The sequence below is a fragment of the Pollachius pollachius genome (genome assembly GCF_949987615.1).
Source record: "Pollachius pollachius genome assembly, chromosome: 1".
In the NCBI taxonomy this organism is placed as follows: domain Eukaryota; kingdom Metazoa; phylum Chordata; class Actinopteri; order Gadiformes; family Gadidae; genus Pollachius; species Pollachius pollachius.
The window spans coordinates 1009746-1022949 of NC_136934.1; the positions used below are offsets into that span (position 1 = coordinate 1009746).

At 54.0% G+C, this 13204-nt stretch overlaps 1 protein-coding gene across 2 annotated transcripts in view; it reads right to left on the bottom strand.

Annotated features, from left to right (window-relative positions):
- Positions 1–656: 656 nt before the first annotated feature.
- Positions 657–13204, bottom strand: part of ube3b (ubiquitin protein ligase E3B) — a 21024-nt gene continuing 8476 nt past the window's right edge. For both annotated transcript variants that reach the window (XM_079742264.1, XM_079742263.1), the window contains 12 exons: positions 13157–13204; positions 12559–12658; positions 10900–11019; positions 10160–10336; positions 9130–9240; positions 8396–8533; positions 8172–8237; positions 8016–8074; positions 6502–6684; positions 6177–6288; positions 5665–5757; positions 657–3222 (listed from right to left, as the gene is read on the bottom strand). The exon at positions 13157–13204 is cut by the window's right edge and continues 67 nt beyond it. In XM_079742264.1, coding sequence (XP_079598390.1) covers positions 3031–3222; positions 5665–5757; positions 6177–6288; positions 6502–6684; positions 8016–8074; positions 8172–8237; positions 8396–8533; positions 9130–9240; positions 10160–10336; positions 10900–11019; positions 12559–12658; positions 13157–13204 — 1399 coding nt within the window. In that variant the 3' untranslated portion in view covers positions 657–3030. The remainder of the gene's footprint in view (positions 3223–5664; positions 5758–6176; positions 6289–6501; positions 6685–8015; positions 8075–8171; positions 8238–8395; positions 8534–9129; positions 9241–10159; positions 10337–10899; positions 11020–12558; positions 12659–13156) is intronic.

Sequence of the window (13204 nt, forward strand, 5' to 3'; positions counted from 1 at the left end):
AGCAGCCCAGGGCTTTAAGTACCCAGAGTTATGGACTGCTTTAGCACAACCCACCTAGAGGACGGGATCCTGTTCCCAGTCAGCTGACCGCTGGATTACAGCTCAACTCAACATGATGAAACTGAAGTGATGATGAAACAAAAATAAATGTATTTGTAGGCCTTAAGTAGCCATATTTGGAAATATATTAATGTGAAACATATGGTATTAATTATAGAGGAACCACATTAGCGCATACATACCGAGTACAATATTAATCAATGAACAAGTGATTTTTATTATGATATTCTATAGTTTTTTTTACCTTTGCAGCATTTTGAACCATTGTGCAGGAGCAGGAACCTCTAAGGTAGATCACTACCCCAGTGCACTTTATAGAGAAGAGTCGATGCTGCATTCACCCGGGCCGTGAGTACTACTCGAATGATCGTTTGGATACAACAGCATCATAAAACCTATCATGATTGATGAACAAGTGAAGCCCGAGAGAACCTTGACCCCAGTCCAACAGGTCAGGGAGGTCAACACACTGGGGATGCAGGTGGTGGTGATCAATGAATCAATACATATATATAGATATGTGGAGAGGCAAAGCCAAACAGAGAGACAACACAGGAATGAACGACCGACTCCATGTGTTAGGTAAAGGTTTTATATAATAGGATACATGAGGAACTAGGCTATGTTAACGTATTCAATCAGAATACTATCATCTTACAGAAGGATCATTTATACACTGGGAGTCCTCAGACCACATAGCCAGGAACCATGAATAGAGAAACACATTTCCAAAGTCCTTTTTAAAACTTAATTCCAAAAAAACTGACTTCTAAAGCAAGATGCAACAGTCCGCTGGAGAGTTTAGTGCAGTCTGTATCGTTTGTCGATTTTCTTGACATCATTTAAAACTGATGAGTAACCTCGTTGCCCAAGACCAACATGCTATGAAGGCGTTCCTCCTCTGCCTGGTAGAATCATCTCATTCAGGTCTGTGGTGGACTCTGGTTCCTCAGGTCAGTGTTTGAGCTCTGGTTCCTCAGGTCAGTGTTTGAGCTCTGGTTCCTCAGGTCTGTAGTCTGTGTTTGAGCTCTGGTTCCTCAGGTCAGTGTTTGAGCTCTGGTTCCTCAGGTCTGTGGTCTGTGGTCGAGCTCTGGTTCCTCAGGTCTGTAGTCTGTGTTTGAGCTCTGGTTCCTCAGGTCAGTGTTTGAGCTCTGGTTCCTCAGGTCAGTGTTTGAGCTCTGGTTCCTCAGGTCTGTAGTCTGTGTTTGAGCTCTGGTTCCCCAGGTCAGTGTTTGAGCTCTGGTTCCTCAGGTCTGTGGTCGAGCTCTGGTTCCCAAGGTCAGTGTTTGAGCTCTGGTTCCTCAGGTCAGTGTTTGAGCTCTGGTTCCTCAGGTCAGTGTTTAAGCTCTGGTTCCTCAGGTCTGTGGTCTGTGTTTGAGCTCTGGTTCCTCAGGTCTGTGTTTGAGCTCTGGTTCCTCAGGTCAGTGTTTGAGCTCTGGTTCCTCAGGTCAGTGTTTGAGCTCTGGTTCCTCAGGTCAGTTTCAGCGTCTCAAGCTGCTCCTGTTATCCAGCCGGGGTTCCTGCTTATACAAAATAACCGTCCAACACAAGATTTGCATAATAGGAGATCTTAGCAAGTTAAAGTTGTTTGTTGAGTTTATTCACTTTTTCAAAACGTTGGACTCTTTTTAAAAGAATGGTCCCTTCGCTGACTTAAAGCCGGTCGGACCTGGGAACCAACCAACCCTGTTTAATACATTTTTAAGACTTTCAACAAAACATTCGGTAATAATCTCTTCATGAAAAAAACAAAACAACAGTCGACCGTATTAGTGTGCAAGAAGAACTCTCTAGAAGCAGGACATCAAAACAAGCTGTTGGATCGAGTGAATGGACCGTTCTGACATCAGGGAGGTTTTCCTCCGGATCTGTTCGACATGGCTTCTAAAGTCCACTCGGGCGAAGAGTGGGGCCCTCTTCAGTCGGGGGGCTATCGGGCGTGGTCGGTGGAGGTCTTCTGGAGCGCGCTTCTTTCTTTGAGTCGTAGCGGAGCAGAGGGCTGTCCTGGGGTGTATGGCTTGATTCCAAAGAACGAGTTATTGGTTCCGTTTGAAAGAAAGACGCTATAGCGAGGTGGAGCAGACATGAGGCACTGAGCATTGTTCGAGGGTCGTGGGGCTATGCGTGGACTTCCTGCTCTTCCTCCTCCTCCTGAAGTCCTAATCTGATGAGGATGAGGAGGGTCTGCAGGAACACACGTCAGTCGGGCTGAGAACCAACGGCATGAGCAAACAATAGTTAGGGGTTAACGGACAGACAGTTGTGAGGACAGGGTCCCGGGGGGGCTGCTGGGGGCTTAGTGTCTGTGGGGGGGGGGGGGGGGGGGGGAGGGGGGGAGACATCTTCATCCAGAGAGCGTAAAAAGCCAGCCATGTCTCAAAAACACTTGTGGTGTTCATCCTCCATGGACGTCGACAACGTGGAAATGATTTGTCTCCTCTTGGTAAAAAGTGCACTCTGCAGCAATCAGATCTCCCGGAGAGTGCCCAGACGGTCTGGGAGCGGTGGGAGTGTGTCCTCGATTGGATTTGCCTCCTGGAGTGAATCAACGGCGTGTCTCATGGCTTGCATTACATCCGTATTGCTTCCCGCCTCCCCCTTCAGACAGGAGTGTTGGAGGAGGCTCCCCTCTGAGGCCCGAGAACCAGATCCCAACGGCTCATCGAGTTAAACCTCTGCCTTATCAGATCAGACAGACGTCGGGCGGAGGGTCTGGGGTGGGGTTCCGTCTCCCCTCCTCCGGGACCACCAGGGAACCACAGGGCCTCCAGACGATGAGCAGCCCGCGCCCGCCGTCTCCGGGGGGACGACGGACCGACGGACCGAAGGACCGGGGGACAGCGGACCGGAGAGTCTGTCTCTGGTGTTCGGGGCGGTCCGGTCGGAGAGGGGAGGGCAGAGTGGGGTCCGGATCGAGGGGGGTCCCGTTGGGGTGGGACCAGAGCCGGAGGGGGGTCCGGGTCCGGGGGGCTAGGAGAGCTCGAAGCCGGTGTTCATGCTGATGGCGTAGCGCAGCTTGTCCCTCAGGATGCTCTTCTTGCTGTAGTTGGGGAGCTTCAGCAGGTTGAAGCAGGTGGAGGAGGTGGGCAGCCGCCCCCCCGGCTCCTTCTTGCGGATGGTGAAGAAGCCCCTGAGCACGCTGCCCAGCGTGTCCCCAGTGTCCTGGGGGGGGGGGAGGCTGGCGTTAGGATACAGCGAGTCATGGAGACTTGGCACGTAATGAGTCCTGGCACTTAACAACTGGCACTTAATGTATGCACTTATTCTATGTTGTACGTCCTGGCACTTAAAAACAGTACTCAGCATTGTGAAGCGTCTTATCCTAGCTGTCTCTGTTGACTACGGGGAATGGGTTAACCTAGTGATGGTTAGTGCTTGGCACTTGGTTCTATGAACATCCTTACTGTACCCACAGAGATATGTTGTTGCTTCTCTTTCTTCTGACAAATGTACTTAATTGTAAGTCGCTTTGGATAAAAGCGTCTAAATGCCCTCAGTGTAAAGGTAAATGGAGAAGACGCCTTTAGCCGACGCCACGACGATCACAGCTTCAGGTGTGATTTCAATAAGGTCCACGACAGTCTGAAAGGTTTGCCTCTGGTTCTACACTGCTACTTCTTATTGTATGTATAGATACATGTTCTGTATTGATTCTTTATCTCTTATTCCACATCTTCCATCTGGTCTGTAGGGACCTCCTGATCTCTGGCTGTGCTGGATAAAGAACTGGTCTCCCCTCTCCTGGACTCGTCAGGACCAACCAATCACCTTCTCTATACGCCCGTCTGGGAGACGTGACAGGAGCCTGTCTTCTTTCACACCACCAGAACACTGCTCAACACTAACGCCCCCCTTCTGGCCCTGCCCCTCTCCCTTTGAACATGTGGGAGAGGGGGGGAACACGACTGTGGACTGTCGGACTACCTCTGACCACTATGCACTTCATTAATGCACTTTACTTTATATGATCATACTGCTATTCTATTTATGGACTATGGACTGTCTGATTCCTCATAACTCTATGCACTTTAATAATGGCTTGCATTTGGTGTCTTACTTATTTTTTTATTCAAGCACTGCAAAAAGGAAAAGCACTTTTTGGATGATGCACTACAGGATGGATGTAAACTGCATTTCGTGGTACTGGTTGTCCTTACAGTGACAATTAAATTCAATCTAATCTAATTTGAATCTAATCCCACGGCCCACACGGCCACCGCTCCGGGACGCTTCAAACACGTCTACAGACACATCTGCTGCTTCCAGCGGCGGGACGTCCTGATGGACCTGAGTCTACTGGTGGGACGTCCTGATGGACCTGAGTCTACTGGTGGGACGTCCTGATGGACCTGAGTCTACTGGTGGGACGTCCTGATGGACCTGAGTCTACTGGTGGGACGTCCTGATGGACCTGAGTATACTGGTGGGACGTCCTGATGGGCCTGAGTCTACTGGTGGGACGTCCTGATGGACCTGAGTCTACTGGTGGGACGTCCTGATGGGCCTGAGTCTACTGGTGGGACGTCCTGATGGACCTGATTCTACTGGTGGGACGTCCTGATGGGCCTGAGTCTACTGGTGGGACGTCCTGATGGACCTGAGTCTACTGGTGGGACGTCCTGATGGACCTGAGTCTACTGGTGGGACGTCCTGATGGACCTGAGTCTACTGGTGGGACGTCCTGATGGGCCTGAGTCTACTGGTGGGACGTCCTGATGGGCCTGAGTCTACTGGTGGGACGTCCTGATGGACCTGAGTCTACTGGTGGGACGTCCTGATGGGCCTGAGTCTACTGGTGGGACGTCCTGATGGGCCTGAGTCTACTGGTGGGACGTCCTGATGGACCTGAGTCTACTGGTGGGACGTCCTGATGGACCTGAGTATACTGGTGGGACGTCCTGATGGACCTGAGTCTACTGGTGGGACGTCCTGATGGACCTGAGTCTACTGGTGGGACGTCCTGATGGACCTGAGTCTACTGGTGGGACGTCCTGATGGACCTGAGTCTACTGGTGGGACGTCCTGATGGACCTGAGTATACTGGTGGGACGTCCTGATGGGCCTGAGTCTACTGGTGGGACGTCCTGATGGACCTGAGTCTACTGGTGGGACGTCCTGATGGGCCTGAGTCTACTGGTGGGACGTCCTGATGGGCCTGAGTCTACTGGTGGGACGTCCTGATGGGCCTGAGTCTACTGGTGGGACGTCCTGATGGACCTGAGTCTACTGGTGGGACGTCCTGATGGGCCTGAGTCTACTGGTGGGACGTCCTGATGGACCTGAGTCTACTGGTGGGACGTCCTGATGGACCTGAGTCTACTGGTGGGACGTCCTGATGGACCTGAGTCTACTGGTGGGACGTCCTGATGGACCTGAGTCTACTGGTGGGACGTCCTGATGGGCCTGAGTCTACTGGTGGGACGTCCTGATGGGCCTGAGTCTACTGGTGGGACGTCCTGATGGGCCTGAGTCTACTGGTGGGACGTCCTGATGGACCTGAGTCTACTGGTGGGACGTCCTGATGGACCTGAGTCTACTGGTGGGACGTCCTGATGGACCTGAGTCTACTGGTGGGACGTCCTGATGGACCTGATGGCCTCTCACCTGGTCGTCTGAGACCTCCACACAGCGGATGGAGAACGGAGGCTTGAGGTACGCAAAGCCCAGCAGGGGGGGCCGGGAGCAGCTGGTGACGAACTGAGGACCAGCAACACAACAGGAACACAACAGGAAGAAGAAAGTTAGAACAGGACTGGCATGTTTGATGGCGTGCTTTAGATTGTTCTCAGTCTTCTCTCTTCCTCTGATCCTCTGTGAGCTGCTGGGACTCCGTGGGTGGGGCCCTGGTGTATATCAGAGGACACGCGTGTGTGGGGCCCTGGTGTATATCAGAGGACACGCGTGTGTGGGGCCCTGGTGTATATCAGAGGACACGCGTGTGTGGGGCCCTGGTGTATATCAGAGGACACGCGTGTGTGGGGCCCTGGTGTATATCAGAGGACACGCGTGTGTGGGGCCCTGGTGTATATCAGAGGACACGCGTGTGTGGGGCCCTGGTGTATATCAGAGGACACGTAATGCACTCGTCGGGGACTGGGGGGGGCGGGGGAACCCACCTTGAGGAACATGGCGCGCTCCTCGGAGGTGAAGTCGCTGGACAGGATGTCCCAGAGCCAGATGACCACGCGGTGGCTGCTGTGGAAGCCCCCGTAGTACACCGTGTGCTTCCTGCAGGGCGGAGACAAAGGGACATGGTGCGTCCAATGGTCCAACAGGACAGATATTCTAAATAAACCCTATTTCCCAGACGACGTTTCTTGCATGCTGTGTAAATAAAAAGAACCCATTTCAAAACAATAAAATGCCCCAGTGGTCGTTGGGTCATGCGGGGGGGGGGGGGGTTTCTAGCGGGGGTCATAGGGGTTCTAGCGGGGGCCCTACTTGAGGTCGTCCAGGTCGATCTCGGCGTTGTCCCCTGACACCAGACGCTGGACCTCGGGCGTGGAGAACACGTGCAGCCACTCGGGGTTGATGATGCTGCGGAAGCCGCGGATGAAGGCGCCCGTCTGCTCCTTGATCTGCGTGTGCATCCTGAAGTGGGCCATGAGGTGGATGTAGCTGATCCTGTGGACGGGACCATCGGATGAGCTCTAGCATCGGCGTGCAACGTTCACATTCACACCGAGGGCGTTCAGCAGACGCTTCTAACCGGAGCGACTAACAATAAGTACATTTTTAGAAGAAAGAGAAATAACAATATATCTCTGTGGGTACAGTAAGGATGTTCATAGAACCAAGTGCCAAGCACTAACCATCACTAGGTTAACCCATTCTCTGCATACAGCACAGACAGATAGGATAAGATGCTACATAATGCTAAGTACTGTTGTTAAGTGCCAGGAAGTACAACATACAATAAGTGTGTAAGAGGGGCGTGGAGGGAGGCTGTGCAGAGACTCAGTGAACTCTGGAGAAACGGTAGGGTGGTAATGAACGGTAGGGCTGGTAATGAACGGTAAGGGTGGTAATGAACGGTAGGGCTGGTAATGAACGGTAAGGGTGGTAATGAACGGTAGGGCTGGTAATGAACGGTAGGGCTGGTAATGAACGGTAAGGGTGGTAATGAACGGTAGGGGTCGTAATGAGCGGTAGGGGTGGTAATGAACGGTAAGGGTGGTAATGAACGGTAGGGCTGGTAATGAACGGTAGGGCTGGTAATGAACGGTAGGGCTGGTAATGAACGGTAGGGCTGGTAATGAACGGTAAGGGTGGTAATGAACGGTAGGGCTGGTAATGAACGGTAGGGCTGGTAATGAACGGTAGGGCTGGTAATGAACGGTAGGGCTGGTAATGAACGGTAGGGGTCGTAATGAACGGTAGGGCTGGTAATGAACGGTAAGGGTGGTAATGAACGGTAGGGCTGGTAATGAACGGTAGGGGTCGTAATGAACGGTAGGGCTGGTAATGAACGGTAGGGGTCGTAATGAGCGGTAGGGGTGGTAATGAACGGTAGGGGTGGTAATGAACGGTAGGGTGGTAATGAACGGTAGAGCTGGTAATGAACGGTAGGGGTGGTAATGAACGGTAGGGTGGTAATGAACGGTGGTAATGAATGGTAGGGGTGGTAATGAACGGTAGGGGTGGTAATGAACGGTAGGGGTGGTAATGAACGGTGGTAATGAGCGGTAGGGGTGGTAATGAACGGTAGGGTGGTAATGAACGGTGGTAATGAACGGTAGGGTGGTAATGAACGCTGGTAATGAACGGTAGGGTGGTAATGAACGGTAGGTAATGAACGGTAGGGTGGTAATGAACGGTAGGGGTGGTAATGAACAGTAGGGGTGGTAATGAACGGTAGGGGTGGTAATGAGCGGTAGGGTGGTAATGAGCGGTAGGGGTGGTAATGAGCGGTAGGGGTGGTAATGAGCTGCGGAGGTCCGTTTGTGTTCCCTCACTTGTTCTCGTTGATCACCGCCATGGTCTTTCCTCCTGGGATCAGCTCGTGGCAAACCAGCTGTGAATCGGACATCGATCTTAGAGTGAGCTTACACTGAATTATCAAATCATGCAAATGAGGTCCTCAGGCCATGGTTCTGGTTCCGGTTCCTCACCTGTCCCATGACGTCCTCATCATAGGATAACGTCAGCCCCAGATCTCCTACATCTCCATCGTAACGCTGGAACGATACATCACTCCTACGTTATTCACAAGTCCGCCGGCGTCTCTTCGACCGAACATCACGATAAGGTCCGACTTATTTAATCTTATCGGTAAACGAGTTCCGATAAGAGAGACACAAGCAGGAGATAACACAACATGGAGGGGGGCTCTGACCTTGATGGAGGTGAGGTTCTTGTAGAACTCAGAGTCCAGGGAGGGCAGCTCGTCGATGGAGCTGTAGAAGGAGCTGTGGTGGTGGCCCAGGACCTGGCTGAGGAAGAAGGAGGCGAACGGCACGTCCACCACGATGCCCTGGACAGACGGCAGGACCATCAGCACACATTACAAAGGGTGGGGGGCATGTTAACAGTGGGATCAAGAGAGCCCTGGACAGGACACGGGGGGGGGGGGGGGGGGGTTTGGGACGTCCACACTTTGTAGAGCAGTTCAGAATCCTAGTGTCCATGGTTCCCTTCATAGCGCACTGATCCATGCCCAGAGTGACCGTCAAATCATTTAGGAAAACCCAGGTGATCCGTTTCCCAGTCGCCCCCTTCCTAAAGAGAATGATGCATAGTGTTCACTACAGGGAGAAGGGAAGGAGTGAACCAGTAGAAGGTATCGTACCTCCTAGTGTGATATATAGTGTTCACTAGAGGGAGAAGGGAAGGAGTGAACCAGTAGAAGGTATCGTACCTCCTAGTGTGAAATATAGTGTTCACTAGAGGGAGAAGGAGTGAAGGAGTGAACCAGTAGAAGGTATCGTACCTCCAGGTGTGATATATAGTGTTCACTACAGGGAGAAGGAGTGAAGGAGTGAACCAGTAGAAGGTATCGTACCTCCAGGTGTGATATATAGTGTTCACTAGAGGGAGAAGGAGTGAAGGAGTGAGGTTCCTCAGGCGTACCTCATACATGGCCTTCCCGAGCATCTTGCCCACGAACTCGAAGAGCTGCAGGTGGTTCTCGTGGATGTAGGACGTGGGCGACGGATACAGACGCTCGTTCCCGCTGGTGGTCTGAGGAGACATAGTCCACACAGAGCAGAGGTCAGAGGTCAGAGGTCAGCGCTGGGGTCAACAGCAGAGAGCACCGCAATCTGTCAGCATCCTAAAGACATTTTTAAACAAACCTTTTCTCGATGGCGTTTTCTTGTGCGTGTGTATGTTTCTCTCTTTAATCCTGCCTCTCACATGTATCTCTGTGTTTATTAAGGTTCCTTACAACGTACCATAAAACCCTTTGAGGTCAGGTATATTGATGTTCCATACAACGTACCATAAAATCCTTTGAGGTTAGGTAAATTAAGGGCCCTTAATATCCTTCCTTCCTCCTTCTGCTGTTGTATCAGAGTATTGTCCATCGTGCTCTAATGTTCGACCTGCTTCTTTAACATGCTTACTGTCAGAAACCGGGTCAAACTCACACGTGTCACAAACATGGCTGCCAAATGAATTGGTCTCCCCACACCCACACTGTCAGAGCTCAATTTCAAGGCCATCTCCTGCATCACACGTACAATAGCACAGGACAGCACCCACTCAACGGCCACTTCACCATCATGCCCTCTGGATGCAGGTACAGCATCCTGTTGGGCAGGAGGCCTGCTATGGCTTAAGCCTGGTGCCGGCAGCCATAGCAGCCCTCAACCAAAGGCCACGATAAAACCCCCCTCCAGTCCAGGGCAATGTACTTGTGACGTGAAAAATAATTTTTGCCTCGGGGACAATAAAGTCTAGAGTCTAAAGTCTTACAATGTACCATAAAACCCTTTGAGGTCAGGTATATTAAGGTTCCTTACAACGTACCATAAAACCCTTTGAGGTCAGGTATATTAAGGTTCCTTACAGCGTACCATAAAACCCTTTGAGGTCAGGTATGTTAAGGTTCCTTACAGCGTACCATAAAACCCTTTGAGGTCAGGTACTAACGACGTACCTTGAAGAGGTTGAGCGCTGGGTTGAACACCTTCTTGATGATCTCCTCCAGGAACTCCTTGAACACGCCGTCCTGGTCGATTCCCGCCTCGTCCACGCCCAGGTCGTTGACGAACTTCACCCGGATCACGCCCTTGATGGAGTTGGAGGGAAGGCGGCGGAGCTGGTCGTAGCCATCCTGGAAAACATCAAGAGAAAATTATGAAAAGGTCATATTTTGGGATCTGGGTCGTCTCTCGCCACAGTCGGTCACTTTATGTTGGTACTATTCTTTATTCCTGTTGTTTTTTATTTGATCTTGTTTACAAAGTTCACCCATGCCTTGTCGCAGGAATATCAGTGTCTCAAATTAATAATTTGACAACACTTTGACTTCTGTTGTATTCTGCCTCAGAGCGTTTGGTTCAGTTCTCTTCTGCTGTATGTTTGGTTCAGTTCTCTGCTGCTGTATGGTTTGGTTTGGTTCTCTGCTGCTGTATGTTTGGTTCAGTTCTCTGCTGCTGTATGTTTGGTTCAGTTCTCTGCTGCTGTATGTTTGGTTCAGTTCTCTGCTGCTGTATGTTTGGTTCAGTTCTCTGCTGCTGTATGTTTGGTTCAGTTCTCTGCTGCTGTATGTTTGGTTCAGTTCTCTGCTGCTGTATGGTTTGGTTCAGTTCTCTGCTGCTGTATGGTTTGGTTCAGTTCTGTGCTGCTGTATGTTTGGTTCGGGGCTCGTGGCGCTCTGTGCTCGCGGCCTCCTACCTCCAGCATACGGGAGCGGCGGATGGTGATGTGGGTGACGTGTGGAGAGGCGGAGCTGGTCTCCACCAGGCCCAGGCTCTCCTTCTCCTTGGTGACGATGTTCCGGAACAGCAGAACCCGCTGGGAGGAACCGAGAACAGGAGAACCGTTAAGGAGCGCAGCACTCGCGCCCGGAGATCAATATCAATCAAATAACTAAAAACTGATTCAGAATTCAAGTCATTTCAATGCAATAACTAGCTTTAAAAAACTTTTCTTAAATAATTAATTCTAAATAACTAACTTCAACAGGTCACTAAAGTGTTAAAGTGTAGTGTGAACATGTGGCGGTGCCCCCCCGGGGAGGGACAGAGGGGTGTCGTACGCCCCCCCCCGGGGAGGGGCAGAGGGGTGTCGTACGCCCCCCCCCGGGGAGGGACAGAGGGGTGTCGTACGCCCCCCCCCAGGGAGGGACAGAGGGGTGTCGTACGCCCCCCCCGGGGAGGGACAGAGGGGTGGGCGTACGGCCCCCCCCCCCGGGGAGGGGCAGAGGGGTGTCGTACGCCCCCCCCGGGGAGGGGCAGAGGGGTGTCGTACGCCCCCCCCCCAGGGAGGGACAGAGGGGTGTCGTACGCCCCCCCCCGGGGAGGGGCAGAGGGGTGTCGTACGCCCCCCCCCGGGGAGGGACAGAGGGGTGTCGTACGCCCCCCCCGGGGAGGGGCAGAGGGGTGTCGTACGCCCCCCCCGGGGAGGGGCAGAGGGGTGTCGTACGCCCCCCCCCGGGGAGGGGCAGAGGGGTGTCGTACGCCCCCCCCGGGGAGGGGCAGAGGGGTGTCGTACGCCCCCCCCCGGGGAGGGACAGAGGGGTGTCGTACGCCCCCCCCGGGGAGGGACAGAGGGGTGGGCGTACGGCCCCCCCCCCCGGGGAGGGGCAGAGGGGTGTCGTACGCCCCCCCCGGGGAGGGGCAGAGGGGTGTCGTACGCCCCCCCCCCAGGGAGGGACAGAGGGGTGTCGTACGCCCCCCCCCGGGGAGGGGCAGAGGGGTGTCGTACGCCCCCCCCCGGGGAGGGACAGAGGGGTGTCGTACGCCCCCCCCCAGGGAGGGACAGAGGGGTGTCGTACGCCCCCCCCCAGGGAGGGACAGAGGGGTGTCGTACGCCCCCCCCGGGGAGGGAAAGAGGGGTGGGCGTACGGCCCCCCCCCCCGGGGAGGGGCAGAGGGGTGTCGTACGCCCCCCCCGGGGAGGGGCAGAGGGGTGTCGTACGCCCCCCCCCCGGGGAGGGGCAGAGGGGTGTCGTACGCCCCCCCCCGGGGAGGGACAGAGGGGTGTCGTACGCCCCCCCCCAGGGAGGGGCAGAGGGGTGTCGTACGCCCCCCCCGGGGAGGGGCAGAGGGGTGTCGTACGCCCCCCCCCGGGGAGGGGCAGAGGGGTGTCGTACGCCCCCCCCCGGGGAGGGACAGAGGGGTGTCGTACGCCCCCCCCCAGGGAGGGACAGAGGGGTGTCGTACGCCCCCCCCGGGGAGGGACAGAGGGGTGTCGTACGCCCCCCCCGGGGAGGGGCAGAGGGGTGTCGTACGCCCCCCCCGGGGAGGGGCAGAGGGGTGTCGTACGCCCCCCCCAGGGAGGGACAGAGGGGTGTCGTACGCCCCCCCCGGGGAGGGGCAGAGGGGTGTCGTACGTTCTTGTGCGGGATGACGTGGGGGATGTACTGCAGTAGCAGCTGGGCGCGCCGCTTCCCTTTCTCCAGCTCCTGGAACAGCAGGCTGGGCTTCAGGTCCCTGGAGACATGGGAGACACACTTTACCACAACGACCACAACGACCACAACGACCACAACGACCACAACAAGCACGGTGTTATCAGAAACACCACCAGGGAGGTGGTGTTTCTGATAATACAGTGGTAGTTGGACAGAAACCCATCACTGCAGACATAAAGAGGCGCATTTATTGTATGTTGTACGTCCTTAAACACACTTAAATATAGTACTTAGCATTGAGCGGCGTCTTATCCTAGCTGTCTTAGTTGTACACAGGGAATGGGTTAACCTGGTGATGGTTGGTGCTTGGCACTTGGTTCTATGAACATCCTTACTGTACCCACAGAGATATGTTGTTGTTTCGCTTTCATCTGACTAATGTACTGATTGTAGGTCGCTTTGGATAAAAGCGTCTGCTGAAGGCCCTGGATGAACCAAGTGCCCCCTGGTCTGTAGCCACACACAGGGGGAGCTAGAGAGGTTTAGGGGCGGGGGTTTCAGGGACAGGAAGTCTCACCGGCGCAGCCAGTGCTCCTCCGGGGTGAACTTCCTGCGGCAGTCCCGT